At 38.6% G+C, this 19,687-nt stretch overlaps 1 protein-coding gene across 3 annotated transcripts in view; it reads right to left on the bottom strand.

Moving 5' to 3' along the window:
- Positions 1-778: 778 nt before the first annotated feature.
- The window catches only part of LOC139953560 (RNA cytidine acetyltransferase-like), a 31,457-nt gene continuing 12,548 nt past the window's right edge, over positions 779-19,687 (bottom strand). The window contains exons 9-26 of one of the 3 annotated variants that reach the window (XM_071953002.1): positions 19,073-19,171; positions 18,833-18,863; positions 17,665-17,770; positions 16,512-16,642; positions 15,404-15,554; positions 14,091-14,187; positions 12,460-12,576; positions 11,180-11,281; positions 10,387-10,461; positions 9,520-9,633; positions 8,712-8,845; positions 8,063-8,111; positions 7,323-7,428; positions 6,503-6,610; positions 5,561-5,730; positions 4,101-4,322; positions 3,063-3,217; positions 779-2,324 (exon numbers count right to left, since the gene is read on the bottom strand). In XM_071953002.1, coding sequence (XP_071809103.1) covers positions 2,207-2,324; positions 3,063-3,217; positions 4,101-4,322; positions 5,561-5,730; positions 6,503-6,610; positions 7,323-7,428; positions 8,063-8,111; positions 8,712-8,845; positions 9,520-9,633; positions 10,387-10,461; positions 11,180-11,281; positions 12,460-12,576; positions 14,091-14,187; positions 15,404-15,554; positions 16,512-16,642; positions 17,665-17,770; positions 18,833-18,863; positions 19,073-19,171 — 2,085 coding nt within the window. In that variant the 3' untranslated portion in view covers positions 779-2,206. Of the gene's footprint in view, positions 2,325-3,062; positions 3,218-4,100; positions 4,323-5,560; positions 5,731-6,502; positions 6,611-7,322; positions 7,429-8,062; positions 8,112-8,711; positions 8,846-9,519; positions 9,634-10,386; positions 10,462-11,179; positions 11,282-12,459; positions 12,577-14,090; positions 14,188-15,403; positions 15,555-16,511; positions 16,643-17,664; positions 17,802-18,714; positions 18,746-18,832; positions 18,864-19,072; positions 19,172-19,687 lie in introns of all 3 variants that reach the window. The other 2 variants (XM_071953003.1, XM_071953001.1) reach the window with 2 other exon arrangements.

Below are 19,687 nucleotides of genomic sequence, written 5' to 3'. Positions count from 1 at the left end.
GGCATTTTGGGTTTTGGGTGAAATCTCGAGTCCAAGCAACACCAGCAACCATCATGGCGCACTGATTTGAAGCATACAACTATACACCTAGGCATAGTCCCTTTTCAATACCACGGCTTCGGCTTTGGATTCGGCTTCAGGCCGTCTGAAGCCCTTAGCACAGATACACAAAGCATGCTCAAAATGTCAAAACAGTCGCGGGGCCAATCTAGTCTGAACTAATCTGGAGCCGAAACCATGGTTTTGAAAAGGGCCATAGTTACATGTAAACTAAAGCATGGTGTCCATCTTGGCAGCTTCAATAAATCATAAATCAATCAATCAGTCAATCAATCAATCAATCAATCAATTTAAGAAGCACCAAAATCAATTTTTCTCCAAGGCACTGAGGCATAGACATGGCAAGTGAATAGTTAGTAAGCTTGATGGAACAGGTGAGCAAAAAGGAGCGTGTACATGTAAGTGCTTAATATATTGTTAAACTGTACTCGATTTCCTAAGATACATGCGGTACATCTTTAAAAAAGCACTTGTGAATATCAATTATCGGCCAAATGCCTGCACACAGCCATTATATTTGGCCATGTTTGGAAACACTATTATACTATTATTCAGTATAGAAAGGTTTGCGGTAACACCATGTAATGACTAGATCTAATGAGTTGGGGAGGTTCTGAAAAGAACCGTTGGTTTCAACTCGACGTTTCAATCAGTAAGCTCTGATCGTCTTCTGCACTGATCGAAACGTCGAATTGAAACCAACGGTTCTTTTCAGAATCTCCCCAACTCATTAGATCTAGTCATCACATGGTGTTACCGCAAACCTTTCTATATCGTATTTCCACAATGCAAAGTTTCAAATCCTACTTATTATACAGTAGATACTACATGTACATGTATGTCACTTGTATCAACCAATATACATGTAAAAGGCATGGCTCATCTACCATTTGCCAAAAATCATGTGATATAATAACTTGGCATGTTCACACAGCTGAGCATAAAGTACAATGAAACTTGGCATCCCTGGGTTTTATTTCTATGGCTAAGACAAACAAGGTAACCAGCCAAAGTTCTGTTAGTTCAGTATTCCTCTAACTGGTTCTCTGTTAATACTGTTCAAGCATTGTCAAGCATCATTTTCTTCTAAGAAGTTCCTCTCAAAACATTCTATGATGAGTCAACAAGGTCTGAATAGTGTCAGGAAAAAATGACATAAAAATTGACTGAGTTTCTGGCGGCAGTAACCCGAGGACTAGGGCATTACAGGATTCAAACGGAATCTACACCAGTGAGTCGGAAAACAGATAATGATAAATCATAATTTATGAGCTATGATTATTTCCATGAAACAAATAAAAAGGGCTGTTTATACATGTAAGTTAACTTAATAACTAAAGTTTTTAGAGCCATGTCACATGAAGTAATTTTTACATGCAATTTGAAGCAAATAAAATAATACTAATAATAACTAGTTCTTATATAGCGCATTCCACCATAACAACCTCAATACATTTTACATTTGCTAGTTGCAAAAGATTTGTCAGTCATGTGAGCCATTTTCCTCGCAAGCAATTTATGCAAGCTAAAACAATTGGCTTTTTGCTTTAAGGGATATTCTGGAACCAGATGCTTGTAATTTTCCTTTATGTGACATGGCCTAACACCTTCTCTTTTTATAAACAAGCTTTTCTAAATAAGACTTGAATGTTTGCATGATAAAAAGAAATAATAACAAAATTTCGTTTGCAGTAGTCACCTTCTAGTGTCACGGTAAAAGACAGTGGACACTATTGGTAATTGTCAAAAACCAGTCTTCTCACTTGGTGTATCTCAACATATGCATAAAATAACAAACCTGTGAAAATTTGAGACCAATTAATCATTCAAGTTGAGAGATAATAATGGAAGAAAAAACACCCTTATCACACGAAAAAGATTTGTGCTTTCAAATGCTTGATATCAGGACCTCAAAATCTAATACTGAGGTCTCAAAATCAAATTTGTGGAGAATTACTTCTTTCTCAAAAACTACGTCCTTTCAAAGGGAGCCGTCTTTCACAATGTTTTCTACTATCAACCTCTCCCCATTACTCATTACCAAGTAAGGTTTTATGCTAAAAATTATTTTGAGTTTCACCTATAGTGTCCACTGCCTTTAAGCTTTTATAATTAGACTGCAATCTTGATCATACATGTACTCAAATTATTCTTTGGCAGACTTTGCAAGTTTCATTTTCTTCTTTTTCTTGTTCCCTTTTGGTGAATCCGTTTCTTGTAATTCCATCTTGGGCTTCCTCTTCATGGAGACGTCTTTTTCCGCACTGAAAAAAAAAAGAATGACATTCAAGTCAAATAAAAAGTTACACAATGGTGAAAATGACATATAGTTTCTGAGTCTTTGTGGTGAGATGAAAATCTTTAATGGAGTTTTCCCTTTACTGATCATAACTGCAAAAGGGGATGGCCAAGACATTGCCAATCGTAAAGAGACCGCCAGGAAAAGTTTCTCGCAAGAGAACTGTAAATCCCTGTGCCAAATATCAACATGTTAGTTGTCTTTACTTCACAAAGTCAGGGTTTCTTTTTAACAACAATATTCTAAAAATAAAAGTTTTGTGTTTCAACATTTAAACCTGTGGGTCAAACTGGTTTTAAAGGAACACGTTGCCTTGGATCAGTCGATTTGGTCTTTGAAAAGCGTTTGTAACCGTTTGTTATAAAATGCATATGGTTAGAAAGATGTTTTAAAAGTAGAATACAATTATCCACACACATTTGCCTCCAAATTGCGTGATTTTAACACGGTTGGCCATTTATGGGAGTCAAAATTTTACTCCCATAAATGGCCGGACGTGTTTGTCGACGAGGTAAAAGGACAACCACGCAATTTTGAGTGATACTTGTGTGGATCATTATATTCTACTTTTAAAATATTTTTCTAATCATATAACAAACGGTTACAATACTTTTCAAAGACCAACTCGTCTGATCCAAGGCACTGTGTTCTTTTAACCAACCATGTCTGAGGGTAAAATCACACACTAAATTAACAAGCTTACCTTTGTATGCTAACCATACTCTTTTTCTTGCCGGATTTCAATGCCTGATTCCATTCAGCTTCTTGTCCTTTGATTGAATACTGACTTAAATCCATCAGTTTCAGTCGCTCTAATTCCTTCTTCTGCTTGCTCTGTATTTCACTCGCTGCCTCTTCCTGATATCAAACAAATTGTATAATAACTGATAGCATTTATCATGTTAAAATTTGATGGTAGCCAGTACCTTCAGAGACCATGGTGATACAAACAGCTTGTACCATAGCGGCTGCAAACAGTTGCAAGGTTTGACCTACTTCCATTCACACATTTTTATTAATAATATTAATGAAGGGTTTAAGGCACTGGACACGTTTGGTAATTGTCAAAGACCAGTATTCTTACTTGGTGTATCCAAACATATGCATAAAATAACAAACCTGCGCAAATTTGGGCTCAATTGATCATCGAATTTGCAAGAGAATAACGGGGGAAAAAACACCCTCGTTGCGTTACTTTGTGTGCTTTCAGATGCATAATAAAAGGCTTCAGCGGAAGTCTTTTATTATTTGAGTGAGAAATTTCCTCTTTCTAAAAAATACTATGTTACTTCAGAGGGAGCCGTTTTTCACAATGTTCTATACACTCAACAGCTCTCCATTGCTCGTTACACCAAGTAACTTTTTATGCAAACAATTATTTTGAGTATTGACCAATAGACCGTATTGAATATGCTGTCACCGTTTCAAATATCTGCCCTACAACATGGCGTCTGTGCACGTGTGCATGTGTGGGTGCGTGCATATGCCATTTAAATCGAACAGGGAATGCTGCGTGCTTCATGCTTCATTGATATACGTTTGGACGCGAGAACGGTTTACCCTACAACATGGCGTCTGTGCACGTGTGCATGTGTGGGTGCGTGCATATGCCATTGATATCGAACAGGGAATGCTGCGTGCTTCATGCTTCATTGATATACGTTTGGACGCGAGAACGGTTTACCCTACAAGATGGCGACTTTCATAGCAACAAACGGGTTAGTGTCTAAGAGAAACTTACCAGATCCTGCTTCATTGTTTGCCTGGTTGGTTCCATGATAACCTCCTTATCAGGTACGACCATCTGGCTCTCCACCTGTCTCTCTTGTATCTCAGTAAATTCTTGAACCACTTTCCGGATGATTCGATTAAACAGAGCAAGAATCTGGGTAGCCGGTAAGTCTAAATCCTTCACCAGGGAATCAACTGATTTATGTTGCAGACCTAGACCAACAAGGATTGCCTTCAAATAAAAGGAAACAAACAATTGTGTCACTATAATATTGTATTTATATTGTTCAGTTTAAAGGAACACGTTGCCTTGGATCGGTCGAGTTGGTCTTTGAAAAGCGTTTGTAACCGTATTTTATAAAATGCATATGGGTAGAAAGATGTTGTAAAAGTAGAATACAATGATCCACACAAACATGCCTCGAAATTGCACGGTTTTCCTTTTACCTCGTCGACAAACACGGCCGGCCATTTATGGGAGTCAAATTGTTGACCCCCATAAATGGCCGACCGTGTTAGCTCGCACAGTAAAAGGAAAACCACGCAATTTCGAGGCAAACTTGTGTGGATCATTGTATTTTACTTTTAAAACATCTTTCCAACCAAATGCATTTTATAACAAACGGTTACAAACGCTTTTTATAGACCAACTCGTCCAATCCAAGGCAACGTGTTCCTTTAAAGACACTGGACATTATTGGTAATTGTCAAAGACCAATCTTCCTCACTTGGTGTATCTCAACATATGAATAAAACAACAAACCTGTGAAAATTTGAGCTCAGTCCGTCATCAAAGATAATACTGAAAGAAAAGACACCCTTGTCTCATGGAGTTGTGTGCTTTCAGATGCTTGATTTCGAGACCTCAAATTCTAAATCCGAGGTCTTGATATCAAATTCGATGAAAATTACTTCTTTCTCAAAAACTACGTCACTTCAGACATCAGAGGGAGCCGTTTCTCACAATGTTTTATACTATCAACCTCTCCCAATTACTCGTTACCAAGTAAGGTTTTTATGCTAACATGGCTAATAATTATTGTGAGTAATTACCAATAGTGTCCACTGCCCTTAAAGGGAAGGTATAAGTTTGGTAGTCACTCTTCAAATTAATGCCGATAAACAGCAGCCTACAGCAGCTTTCGATAGCATAAAACTTTTTGAGAAACACTTCACTTCAAAATAGAGTGGTTATGCTAAAAACAGTGGTATTGACAAGTTTACAGTTTGTTCACTTGTGGAAATGTTGGTAACTGTGAACAGAATTGCCCTAACAATGGCCATGCAGTTTTAAGCCAGAAGTTGTTTACAAATCATTGTACATTTTTTTAAGTCAAAATGACATCACAAGAAATAACTTGGTGAAAGGTTGAAAGTGCGTCTCTTTGCAGTCCAATAATTAGGACAATAGACTGACATTGGACTGAGTAACCCTAGAGGGACATATGAAGGAAATAATGTTAAACTTACTAACTGCACAGCAGATAGATGTGACTGTAAGCGATTCAATGTATGTAACCTAGCAACAGCAGGCACTAGATCCATAATGAGATGATAGTCGGCCATGTTGCGTGAATAGAGCTCCAGACGCTGTAGATCGTACTTAGTACAGTATAACTCTAACTCACTAACTTGCAGTGCTGTCAACAACAAATCACAGACAAAATACAGGATTAACAATCATCAATGACAGAAGTATTACTTCCAAACAGGCTGACTGGTTATATTCAACTCATTAACGATCCTCCATAGAATTATTTCCACATAAAATACTGAAAAAAATAGCATTTAAAAATAAAAATAGTTGGCTTCTTACAGCTCACATATCCAACACTCAGTGACACTCAAGGCACTGAAAAGTACATACTGTGTACAACATGTATTAGGGACTTCTTTTTTATTATGAGACCTACTCCTTTTACATTGAACAATGTAATGGTTTACAATGCTGCCAATCAAACCAGGAACACTGGAGCCAACCCCTTCTCTTTACAAGTGTACTGGGTACTTTTACGTGCATTAGGCAACACACAGGACCAACATCTTTCTGTCCCATCCCAAGGATGAAGCATCATGGCTAAGTGTCTTGCTGAAGGACACAAGTGACTCAACTGGGACTCGAACCCACCAGAGTTTGAATCCAGTGCCCTTTACCGCGGGGCCATGACATGCCACAAGACCAGCTGAATAATTTAAACACCAGCTGAATCATTATTTAGGGAATAACAGTTTTGGGAGCCTGTGTGGTAAAGACCGGCTTGGTGACTGTTAACAGCGGACAACCAACAATCAAGGCCATTCCACACAGTGAAGACTGGCTCCCCATACTGTTATTGCTCTAAATTAAAACCTTTTAACGAAAAAAACAAAAGACTTTTTTTTTTTCCAAAATATTGTGGTTGTTATTCTTACGCTGTGTTTGTGGCTTGTATTCCTTGTGGTGAAGTATACTCAAAGCCATGGAGGGTTTGAAGCTGTGGAACTGGTACGAACAAAGTGATACAAAACGTCTCCTAAAATCTGAAATAAGAACAAACACAACTTAATTACCTCTGAGGGTTTTCAAACTGTGTACATGTATGTATTGTGGATTAAGGATACAGTGGAAATGACTGGATACAACAGAGTTCAACCCCTCATTTTGAAAACACACAAAAAACGAGTCCACTAAAATCTAGTCTCACTGACTCATAAAATCAAGGACATTAGCGGCTTTGAGCACCATGTACAAAAAGCATGGCATTAGCATGATGATTTTAGATGCCGTTTTTCCTATTAGATATAGTTTATTTTTGCTTGGGCCTCTCTTGTAAAAATGAAAAACAAAATCAAAAACAAAATCAAATTATTTGTTTATATTAGGAGGGGCTGGGTCAGAGGTGAGGGTTTGGTTAATATGGTCAGAGGTTAGGGTGGGGTTAATAAGATCAGAGGTTTGGATGGGTTAATGAGGTCAGAGGTTAGGGTGGGTTAATTAGGTCAGTGGGTTAATAAGGTCAGAGGTTAGGGTGGGGTTAATAAGGTCAGAGGTTTGGTACAGTCAATAAGGTCACAGGTTAGGGTGGGACTAATAAGGTTAGAGGTTAGGGTGGGGTTAATTAGGTCAGAGAGGGGTTAATAAGGTCAGAGGTTAAGGTAGGGTTAACAAGGTCAGAGGTTAGGGTGGGGTTAATAAGGTCAGAGTGGGAGTTATAGGGTCAGAGGTTAGGACGGGGGTTAATAAGATACTTACCTTTCCAGAAAGCCATGAGCCATGAATCAGTACCAGATTGCTGCTGGGTCATTTCTTCATTGATTACTTTCATCATAATGCAGGAATGTTCACCAGTCAGATCATTCTATAAAAGTCAATATCATACAGTGGGGATATCAATGCAAAACAAACTCACATTAACCTTATTACTACATGTAAGTAAACATTTACTAACAATTCTCAAGGTACAATCAGTCATGAGTTTCACCACAAAATGATAGATAATGAGCTACATGAACCACTGATAAAGCTAACTACCAAAAGATGTAGTGATTGACAATGAGTGGCAGCTTGTATGGACAATAAATTAACATGACCAGTATGTGTAGAGTAAAGAACAGTAAAGCACAGAGCCTCGGAGTTGTGTGTTAAAAGTAGCCCCCATGCTCACTTAGGGGTACGTTAATACAGAAAGATGAGTTGTCAGGAAAGATATGGCTATCTACATGTACATGTACAAAGTACATGTACAATGTACATGCATGATACAGTATTGGTCTTTGGAAACAAAACATGAATAACTCTTGAGTAGAAAGGCTGAACTACGTACATGTATGCTTTAATAGAAATGACTGACTATTTATTCACTTTTTTTTTTCCATTGACAAAACGATTTTGAAAGTCAGACTTGAGTAGAAAAAGGCCAACACAGGCATGGGCCTTTTGAGGGGGAAAATGAAAATATAACGTTTCAAATAGTGGTTCATTAAAGTATTTACCGGAGTCTGTCTGAGGTAGACAGGGACAAATCCACCTTTCTTCCAGAATCTAAAAAAACACACAAGATGAATTCATTTGTAGCATAGAAACATATAGAAAAAGTACACCAACAAAGTTGCGGACCACTCATATACATTCAAGAGCAAAGCAAAAATGATCGAGCAAAATGAGTAATCTTTCGACCCAGGTAGTTTTGCACTCATATGAAAAGAGCATAATATATGCTTAAATACTGTTCACATTGATACAGCACCACCTTTGGTTCAAAAGTTGTGAAAGTAGAAACAACAAGAAGTGTATGTCATAAGCCGTGTTCCCAATTGACTTTTTCTTCCGTTGCCACGCCGAAAGTTACTGTGACTGGCTTTGATGTAATTCTATCATGCGTTCCCACCAGTACTAATTTTCCACGATGTTTGCATAGCAGTTCAGCGTGGTCGCTGTAAGTTTACAGCCAGAGCTGTTCCTGTTGGACTTTTTAGCGACCCTGATAAGTAACTGTTAGTTTTACTGCCGTTTAAAACCTTTTTATCGCATGGCCACAACTCTGCTGGTTTTTAATGGCAGTTTAAGAACTTGTCACCTACTCTTTTATTCCCTCTTTTATTGCTTACATTTGCTGCACCACCACCCTGTGATTGTTATTACCTGAGTAGGTCTGAAGTCAGACCAAAGGACACACCAAGGTAATCCAGTTTCTCTGCTTGTCTTTCACTCAGCTTAGACAGTAACGGAGGTAGATTCTTTTTTGGTGCAATCACTTCTTCTATTAAATCCATCTCCTAAAAGTATCGGACAAGAATTCCAGTCTTAACCACTTATCATCAATAACTACTAGAATAATAAAAAATTACATCTACATGTATACAGTGTTTTCTCGATGGGTGTTACACAGTGCTCATTACCGCAAACCTTACTAGTCATGGCCTAGCGGTTACGAGCACCAGACTCGAGCTCTGGTGATGACGATTAGCAGAGTGTGGGTTCAAGTCCTGGTTTTGACACTTGTGTACTTATAAGCAAGACACCTAACCACGATGCTTCATCCTTCGGATGGGATGTAAAGCCATTGGTCTCATGTGTTATGTATAACATGTAAAAGAACCCAGTGCACTTATTGAAAAGAGAAGGGGTTCGCCCCGGTGTTCCTGGTCTGATCAGCTGCAAATTGCGCCACAGCACCTTGTAAACCATTACATGGTGCTATGAAAAAGGAGTAGATCTCATAATTCAAACGTAGTCCCACATACCTTGCAGGAAAACACTGTATGTTAAAGAGCCTTGAACGTCACTGAGTGACAGATATGCGCGCTATAAGAAGCCACTATTATTATTTAACACCTGTAAACTAGACAAATCTTTCCTTGATAAAAAATACTTTCAACCACAACAAAAACATAATACTTTCTATAACTGTTATAAAGTTCAGAGTTCACAAAACTGTCAAAGCACATACCTCATTCTCCACAGTATTGAGTGATCTTGCTGATGTAGACTGTTCACCCAAATTAGGAAACTGACCTTGGTAGTAACGCTGAAGGAGAGTCATGGATCTAGACCCGTATCCCATCTACAAACACAGAAGCATATCATCAACAAAAAATTAATACATACATGTACAAATATTTCGAAATCAAGGTTTGCAGCATTTTGCAACACAACAAAACAGACACATACATGTAGCACTTAAAACACATTAAGGGGACCTTTTTGCATGTACATCAATCAGTTGCAGTTTTTCCAATGGATGTAATATCATTTCAGGACCTGTATCCAACAAAAAAGTCTTCAAACAAGTAAATGGACTTAATGCAAGCTAAACCTAAAATTACTTGGGCTTTTATAAGAAACCTAACAATTTCAACAAAACACATGATACATTCACACTTCAAAAAACTTAACAAGTGAATGATGCAGAAGGGAGACAGCTATACCCAATCACACTTTATGTTACATTTCTACAGGTAGAGTACTTCCGTACATTACATGCTTCATTCAATTTTTTTGCAGGACAAGACTGAATTTAATAATTTTTATTGCTTCTTAGGCCTTAAATTTTGATGTGTTTCTTTAGGATTCACAGAAACCCTAAAATAATGGATGGAAAATAAAGGTACTTTCTATGACTACTTTGAAGTGTACATTTTTTGGGTAATGAAACAATGCAACATATTCCCAGTGACATGTAAGCTGCAACTCCTTTCACACAAATTATGACCATAGAAAAAACTGATATTTGGATGCCAAAGTTGTCCCCTTGCGTTTGTTGTCATTATTAATATTGTAAGAGAATACACATTATACATGTATGATAAATACTTACCCCTTGATAGTCAGGGTGTGTGGCTATTCTTACAACACGTGCCCCAGATAAACTAGGAAAATCACTGTCTTGAAACTACAAATAAAAAACAAATCTAATATAAAGATTCAAGTAAGACATTGAGATAGTAATATAGTAACTCTGGTCTTTGCTGTTTCTTAAATATATTTGTTTATCTAATATTGCCCAACTCACAAGGCTGGATGGTAACTTCAATGTGAGGGTTAAACTTAAACATGATGTTAAAATGTGTCTACAATATCTGCATACAGTAAATAACGACACCTCAGAGTAAACAATAAATCCTCAGTGAGTTTATTCGCTCTGATTGGTCAAGTACATGTACCTCATAGAGTTTATGCGCTTTGATTGATCAAAGACTGATCACATGGTGTGTACATGTACAAAGACCAGGGCCCAATTTCATGGCTCTGCTTACCACAAGCACAGAATCGGCGCCTACAGAAGCAGGGAATTCAGTGCTTACGGCAAGCGTATTTCACGGGTTAGCGGCGAATTTTGGCTTTTGCGCTTGCGTACTTCACATACAACTAGGTATTCTACTCTTACAAGGCTAGTGCAGAAATTCGGCGCTTGCACGTAAGCGGGGAATCGTGTTCGTAAGCGCAGAATTCGGCGGTAAGCAGAGCCATGAAATTGGGCCCAGCTCAGTAAACTAGCGAATGAACTAGCAAATGATTTTCCGCAATCGCGGAAAACAGACGGAATTGACGGAATTCACCCTTTGAAACGGAAAAAAGGGATTTCAGTTTTAGAAGAAAAAAAATGATACCTGTTGAGAGATAGTCCATGGGATGAGATCACCTGATGCTCTCTTGCCTCTTGATAAACTACTCATAATACTCTGTTTAGATATCTGTCCCTCCAGACACACCTAGATAGCAACCAGTCAACAATACAGGCATGAGAATGGGTCATGATAAAAAACAGCAATATTTTGCAGTTGATTGCAAATGTTAAGATTCCAAAACTTGTGTGCGGCCAGGGTCCAGAACCTGCCTAAAGGCCCTGGAAGCTCTGGGTATTTTAGTCTGTGGTGGTCTTTGATGCATCAATATCATTCAAGGATCTCAGGGAAACAATTTACACCTTCATTAAAAGCACTGGAAGCTGTTGGTAATTATTCAAAATGATTTATAGCATAAAAACTTACTTGATAACGATCAATGGAGAGCTGTTGATAGTATAAGTTATTGTGTCAAACAGCTCCCTCTGAAGAAACATAGGTTTTTAGAAAGAAGTAATTTCTCACTAAAACATTTGAATCAAATTCGAGCTGAGCTCTTGAACTAAAACATTTGAAAGCGAACCACTTGTGCAACAAGGTTTTTTTCCCCATTATTCTCTCGCAACTTTCTACGACCAACTGAGTTCAAATTTTCACAGATTTGTTATGTACATGTATGCCTGTTGAGATACACCAAGTGAGAAAACACTGGTATTTGGCAACTACCGATGGTGTCCAGTGCCTTTAACCAATACATAAAAACATGCAAAAGGTATCATTGTTGTCTTGGCATATGTAAGTATAAAGCATGTAAGACTAGCACCTACATGTATACAGACATTTTGGGGACCTTGAATCATGTGCATTAATACCCCAGTCACAATTAATAGCTTGCGATGGGGTTGCAAGTAGTTATCAATGAATTTCAAGGCATTTCAGTCGGGGCCCCAGGGGACTCCTTGCGGCTGCCAGGTCATCTTTGGGAATCGGGCGAGCTTCAAGTTACTGTTAATTTGAACTTAAAACCTAGGCCCAATTTCATAGAGCTGCTAAGCACACAAAATTTCTTCCTTGATAAAAACAAAGATTACGAAGCAAGTTTCCATTTGTTGCATATGACTTGTTACTGGTATTCAGCTGTTGTTTGCTTATTCTGAAAAATCACATGAGAATTTGGCTGGTGATTTTGTTTTTTATCACGGAAGAAATACCATGCTAAGCAAATTTTTGAGCTTAGCAGCTCTATGAAATTGGGCCATGGTGTGGCAATTCGCATAAATGACAAAGTAAAATGTTATTTGTATTGATGTTTAAGAGTGACCTACCTGTAGTACACACAATATTTCTGGCAGAGTATTCTGAGACTGATCAACAGGTCCCAATAGACAGAAGATGTGATGAGCAGGAGCATCTGATAATAACTGCAGATCATTGGGAGTGTTCTACAAACACAAACAAACAGTCATTCTCTTCAATTATTAATATAATTATTATTATTATTATTATTATTATTATTAAGTGTCACTGATGGTAGCCCCATCAGTGTCAAAACACTGTTCTCCTTGGGGGCCCTGTAGAAAAAGCAAAACACAGAACAATGGAGAAACAAACATGGAAGAACAAATCCCATAAAAGCAACAACAGCACTCTACACCACCAGGAAAAAAAGCAGAGAAAACAAAATTGAACCCAAGTCTCGACACTCATGGGGTGACAGGTCTTTTTCTTCAGCCGCGCCACCCATCCGGAACTCTCTACCACTTAATCTTCGATCTTTTCTTTGTACTGAAAAATTCAAGTCTCTTCTCAAAACTTATCTTATGTCACAGGTTTTCAATGACTAATTTTGTTGTGTCTGTTTTTCTTTGTGTTGTGTTTTGTTATTGTTTTTGTTTTTGGTTTTACTGCGCCTTGAACACCCAGCAGGGTGGATATGTGCGCATTACAAGTCTTATTATTATTATTATTATTAACAAGAAATAACCAATTAGAAGCACAAAAAACAAATCAATTAACAAGAAATAACCAATAAGAAGCACAAAAAAAACAAATCAATGACTCTGTAAACGCCAGTACATAAAAATGAATGAAGTCAAGGTGGGTTCATTGTGCCATCGCTCAGGCAAACCGTTTCACAATGAGAACCCTTCGTGAGAAAGGCTTGTATTTTGTCTTCACTTTAGACACACACAACCTATTACTCTTTGCATTTCTGATGGAATAATTATACCTTGTAGCCGTAGGGAAAAATAAGTCTTGTTGATATATGGGTGAGTTACCATTGATGGCATTGTGAACTAATTTGATTTCAAAACTACAACATCAGAAGGGGTCAACAAATAATTGTAGCCCACACCTTGAAGTGGCCTTCAGGGCATCTGGCGACTTGCATTACAAAAATAATTTAAAAAAAGAAAAGAAAATCACGCATGATCTTAAACGCTGGGACATCTGACATTTAAGATAGAAAAGTGCAAAATTTAGCAATGCATGTGGGACTCGCGTCAACAGCCACTAGAAACTTCTTGTTAATAACTTCACTGCCGTGAATTCAGTTCTTAGTTGGTCTTAACATTTGGACTATCTTGCTCAACAAGTGATTGTCAGGAGACATGGTATATATTTGGTATGCTGTAACACCACAAGTGTATCTACTTGCCAGGTAGAGTTTGATCGTAGAGAACTGTCTTTCTTTATTCTACTACCCCGGAGTAGATTTGTCGGATGTTCGGGAGACTTCTCAGTTCTGCAGAGAGAACTGTCCTGCTTTTTAACTACTACCCAGGCGGAAAGTATAAAAAATTGGCTTGGACTACTTTAACCTAAAGGATCGTAATTAACTGCACTACTGCCGAGTCAGTTCTTGAATTGGTCTCAACGTTTCGACAAGCTTGCTCTAGTCATCAAACAGTGAGACATATTGTGGCATTTATAAGAGTTTTTATTTGATAATTACCTTGTAATGTGCAGCCACATAGATAGCCATCAGACGCTGTAGAAATAACTCAGATGCTTTATGATAACTAAACAGTGTATCTCGGTTGATGTAATATGTGTACTGCATTCAGGAATAACACTGACTTTAATTTTAAAATATCAACAAATTATCCTAACACCAGATAAATGTTTGGGGATTTAGGTGCAGAGTTAGTGACTTGTTTTATTCATTTCTCAAAAACTACAGCACCTCAGCTAGTAATATTTTAAGGTAAGCTTTCTACTATCATCATTTTCAAACGGTAATAGCTTAACGTAAATCTGTGGACATTGTGTTTTGTGTCCTACAAAAAAAAAAAGACCCTTTAAGTTTCCTTTGACCAAATCTTGGCTGAAATCTTGTTCGCTGTGTTCGCATTGGACTTAAAATGGTTAACCTACCGCTGCAAACTGTTTAGTTACCAATATTAAGTCCAAGTGCCAACAGCCGGAAACTTACTGAGGTGGTAAGTTACCGGGACCCTGGGGTGGTAAGTTACCGGGACCCCGGGTGGTAAGTTACCGGGACCCTGGGGTGGTAAGTTACCGGGACCCCGTGGTGGTAAGTTACCGGGACCCTGGGGTGGTAAGTTACCGGGACCCCGGGTGGTAAGTTACCGGGACCCCGGGTGGTAAGTTACCGGGACCCCGGGGTGGTAAGTTACCGGGACCCCGGGGTGGTAAGTTACCGTTTCTACTGGGTAAGCAACGCGCGGAGCCAAATACCGTGCCGGAGCCCAAGCCGAGGTTAGAAAAAGGCCCCTGGTAAATTACCGGACACAAGTTTATCCAAGTGCAAACAGCTGTTAAAGACATAAACATAAACATAAAGCAGCAAACCTGTGAAAATTTGAGCTCAATTGGTCGTCGAAGTTGCAAGATAATAATAAAAGAAAAAAACATCCTTGTCACACAAAGTTGCATGCGTTTAGATGGTTGATTGCAAGACCTCAAATTGTAAATGAAAATGACTTCTTTCTCGAAAACTATGTCACTTCAGAGGGAGCCATTTCTCACAATGTTTTATACCATCAACCTCTCCCCATAACTCGTCATCAAGAAAGGTTTCATGCTAATAATTATTTTGAGTAATTACCAATAGTGTCCACTGCCTTTAAATTACTGGGCCGGTAAGTTAACTTACTGGGCCGGTAAGTTAACTTACTGGGCCGGTAAGTTAACTTACTGGGCCGGTAAGTTAACTTACTGGGCCGGTAAGTTAACTTACTGGGCCGGTAAGTTACCAGACCCAAACGTCCAATGCGAACGCGGCTTTTGATATACAAAGGATATAAGTCACAGTCTTGAGGCAGAGGGCATCCTGATGATATACGAGGCACATTAGTTACATCTAGACATAGTAATCCATTTAACCATTGCTCGAGCTCATCTCCTACTGAATAACGTATCGATTCATCTAGGCTGACTTCATGCAGTACACGACCTACAAAGATAATAATAATAATAATAATAATAGTATTGAAGTCTTATATACATAGCGCACGCATCTTCCAAACAAGGTACTCAAGGCGCTGAGTATATACATACTTTCAGAAAGATAGGTTATTGCAGTGATGGATTCTGAGACCCAACTGTTTAGCACCTTATAAGGGTTTACAAGTTGCTACGGCGCATACAACAGCCACAGCCAGGAACACCGGGCGAATCCCTTCTCTTTTCAAAACAGTGCACTGGGTTCTTTTACATGTGTTACACAAAACATGGGACCAACGACTGTACGTCCCATCCGAAGGACGAAAGATACGAAATAACAAATACAACCACAGAGGTGTCAATATGGACCTTTGCAACAAATCAAGCTGGTTGGCATTAAACATTTTGTATATTCGGAACACCAACACACTCCAGACATTCAAGAGTAAATTAAAAACACATCTATTCTCATAATCGTCTTTTCCGTAGCACTCTTCCAGCGCATTGAATTTTGTAAAATGCGCTTTATAAGTCTCATTTATTATTATTATTATTATTATTATTACAAATTTCAATTTAATAAAATACCTGCCATGAATGGTTGTCGACAACTATGTTTAAAGACCAACATAAATAAGGATTCCTTTCTGCCCGTAGTGCAATTAAGCGTTTGAGTAGTAGATGGTCGAGATAACTTGGTTCACTTTCTATATCTGTTGTAGTTTTTACATGCCCTCACTCTTTTATATTTGTACGTATTTCCGTAAATATGTATTTTTTATTGTTGTTGTCTATTGTTGATAGGCCTTTCCCTGTATGTATTTTCCTCATACACGGGGAAGACGAACTTCATTGTTTTTATCATGACAATAAGTATTGTTAATCTCAATTTTTAATCTTATTCATCTTGTTGTAGCCCATTGGATTGAAACCCTAAGTAAAGGTTTCTGAGTTTCCGGAATGTTACCTGTAGCTGATGATCCAGCATCTGTGTGACTGTTTCCACTGTTTGTCTTTCCACTAGCGCCAAACGTTGCATTCTGCTGACGGAGTTGCTGAATCAACTTAAGTGAAAGAGACCGTCCTGTTCCCTCGTACCTGGAGTAAAATAAAGCCATAAACTGGTTAAACGTTCCCCAAAGAAACAGAATTTTAATTAGTTTATAACTGGTTGGCTCAGGGCTAATGTGTTGGTTGTCAATTGTGTGAGAATGTCGTGTAGTAGGGCATGTCAGTAGGCTGTGGGATTTGCAGTGGAGGAGGGTAGTAGGATGGTGTGCCAAAAACTGCCAAGTAGGACAGTTCATTTCAGAACTGAAAAGTCTCCTGATTTCCATTCTACTCCATGGTTGAATATCAAGCCAGACAAGTTCTCAAAAGAACATAATCTGTACCTGGCAAGCAGTGTTGTAGCTACGGTGGGCGGTGCTGGGCGGGCCTGCCCAGGACTCACAATTTTTGCCCAGCACTCTGAGCAAAATACATTATGCCGCCCAGCACAGATTTTAAATATTGTCCACTTGCATTGGTCTGAGACACAGCTAATGATAAGGAGTGAGAAAGAACACAATCCAAAGGCCATTCAACTTAGTGCATGGCCCTGTAACATGAACAGTTTGGAAACCTGGCCCCACTTAAGCAATATGGCCCATAATTATATGAACAATTTTGTTGATCCCCTTGCCCCTGGTAGCCTTCCAACAAAATATGATTCATTGCCCACCACAAAAATTGGTCTAGCTACATGTACAACCCTGCTGGCAAGTAATTACAAACATGGTGTTACTGCAAACCAAATATATATTGATATACATCTACCTCAGCAAAGCCTCAACTCCCATGTATTAAAAGACCCTTCCCATGAAATAAGATAGTTGCACATAGAGCCTGTGCATTAACAATTTGGTTGGCAAACTGAGGGAGCATCGCGCTGCTTTGTGCACGGCTAATGGCTGTGTGAAGCAGTCGCAATTGTGCGTCTGCTTAGTGCACAACTCTGGCATTTGCCAACCAAGAGGTCTGTATGCATGCATGAATGCAATTAGCATATTTCATGGAAAGGGTCCATTCCTGAGATGCTACATGTAACAGAGCAGAAAACATCAAATGTGCATAATTACCCATTAACAGTTGATGACATGAAGACGAGATACGGTCCAAGAAGCTCCTTAACCAGGGGTAGAGGAATCGCAGCTGCTTCATCAATTACTAAGAGCTCAGCTTGACCTAGCTTAGCAGCATCACCTGGATGGATGTACTATAAATAATACAACATTATATCACTACTAGATAAAGAGTAAAGGTATAGATGCTGCTTCATCAATTACTAAGGGCTCAGCTTGACCTAGCTTAGCTGCATCACCTGGATGGATGTACTATAAATAATACCACATTATATCACTACTAGATAAAGAGTAAAGGTTTAGATGCTGCTTCATCAATTACTAAGGGCTCAGCTTGACCTAGCTTAGCTGCATCTCCTGGATGGATGTACTATAAATAATACCACATTATATCACTACTAGATAAAGAGTAAAGGTTTAGATGCTGCTTCATCAATTACTAAGAGCTCAGCTTGACCTAGCTTAGCAGCATCTCCTGGATGGATGTACTATAAATAATACCACATTATATCACTACTAGATAAAGAGTAAAGGAATCGCAGCTGCTTCATCAATTACTAAGGGCTCAGCTTGACCTAGCTTAGCTGCGTCACCTGGATGGATGTACTATAAATAATACCACATTATATCACTACTAGATAAAGAGTAAAGGTATAGATGCTGCTTCATCAATTACTAAGAGCTCAGCTTGACCTAGCTTAGCTGCATCACCTGGATGGATGTACTATAAATAATACAACATTATATCACTACTAGATAAAGAGTAAAGGTATAGATGCTGCTTCATCAATTACTAAGGGCTCAGCTTGACCTAGCTTAGCAGCATCACCTGGATGGATGTACTATAAATAATACCACATTATATCACTACTAGATAAAGAGTAAAGGTATAGATGCTGCTTCATCAATTACTAAGAGCTCAGCTTGACCTAGCTTAGCTGCATCTCCTGGATGGATGTACTATAAATAATACCACATTATATCACTACTAGATAAAGAGTAAAGGTATAGATGCTGCTTCATCAATTACTAAGAGCTCAGCTTGACCTAGCTTAGCTGCATCTCCTGGATGGATGTACTATAAATAATACAACATTATATCACTACTAGATAAAGAGTAAAGGTATAGATGCTGCTTCATCAATTACTAAGGGCTCAGCTTGACCTAGCTTAGCTGCATCTCCTGGATGGATGTACTATAAATAATACCACATTATATCACTACTAGATAAAGAGTAAAGGTTGATATTCAAGCTGAAATGAAAATTAATGAACATGGCACTAAGAATGCAACTGAGAACATACAACATCCCTAGCAGAAATGCAGTCCCCTACTTTAGTTCTTTGATCTGATAATAGGGGATAATAACAGTATTAGCGGTTTGAATCCCATGTTTATACTGACCTGTATTGTCTGTCTATGCTCTCTGTATATGTTGACTCTGATGACTGCTTTATTAAACTCAGGGTTGGTAGACTGCACTAACTCATAATCTAGATGTTCCTACACCATACAACAAAATTAAAATGTATTACAACACCCCTTACAAATATTCTGCTTTTCCATTGGTTTAGAGCGCGTCACATGATACATTGTCTGAGTTTTATTAGAAACGGCGGCCGTGTGATAGTGCATCGTTTGCCGTTTGATAGTCCAACGACTATCACACGGCGTGCAGTACCCAGACCTCTTTTGACCCTTCTCGAACCAAATCAGTTGTGCATCTGTGTATCTGAAACGTGCGTACGAATGTTACGTGTACGAGGATGATTAATAGTCTGTCGGGATGTTATAAAATGAATATTGACTGCTTTACTTGTGCTATGGTTAAAACTCTGACTCCCTCGGTGATCCCCAGACCATTCCATTTTCCCTCGGCTGAGCCTCGGGGAAATAGAACACCTAGGGAGTCGTAGTTTCAACTATAGCACTCGAAGCAGTCAATATTTGTATATTTTAGCCCTACATGTACATGTAAATGCTTATCTTGCTGATTTTCAGACATCAGTGTCTTTTTAA

This window comes from Asterias amurensis, chromosome 22 (assembly GCF_032118995.1).
Source record: "Asterias amurensis chromosome 22, ASM3211899v1".
Lineage (NCBI taxonomy): Eukaryota > Metazoa > Echinodermata > Asteroidea > Forcipulatida > Asteriidae > Asterias > Asterias amurensis.
The sequence above is the reverse complement of the archived record's forward strand: the minus strand, read 5'-3'. Positions and strand labels throughout refer to the sequence as shown.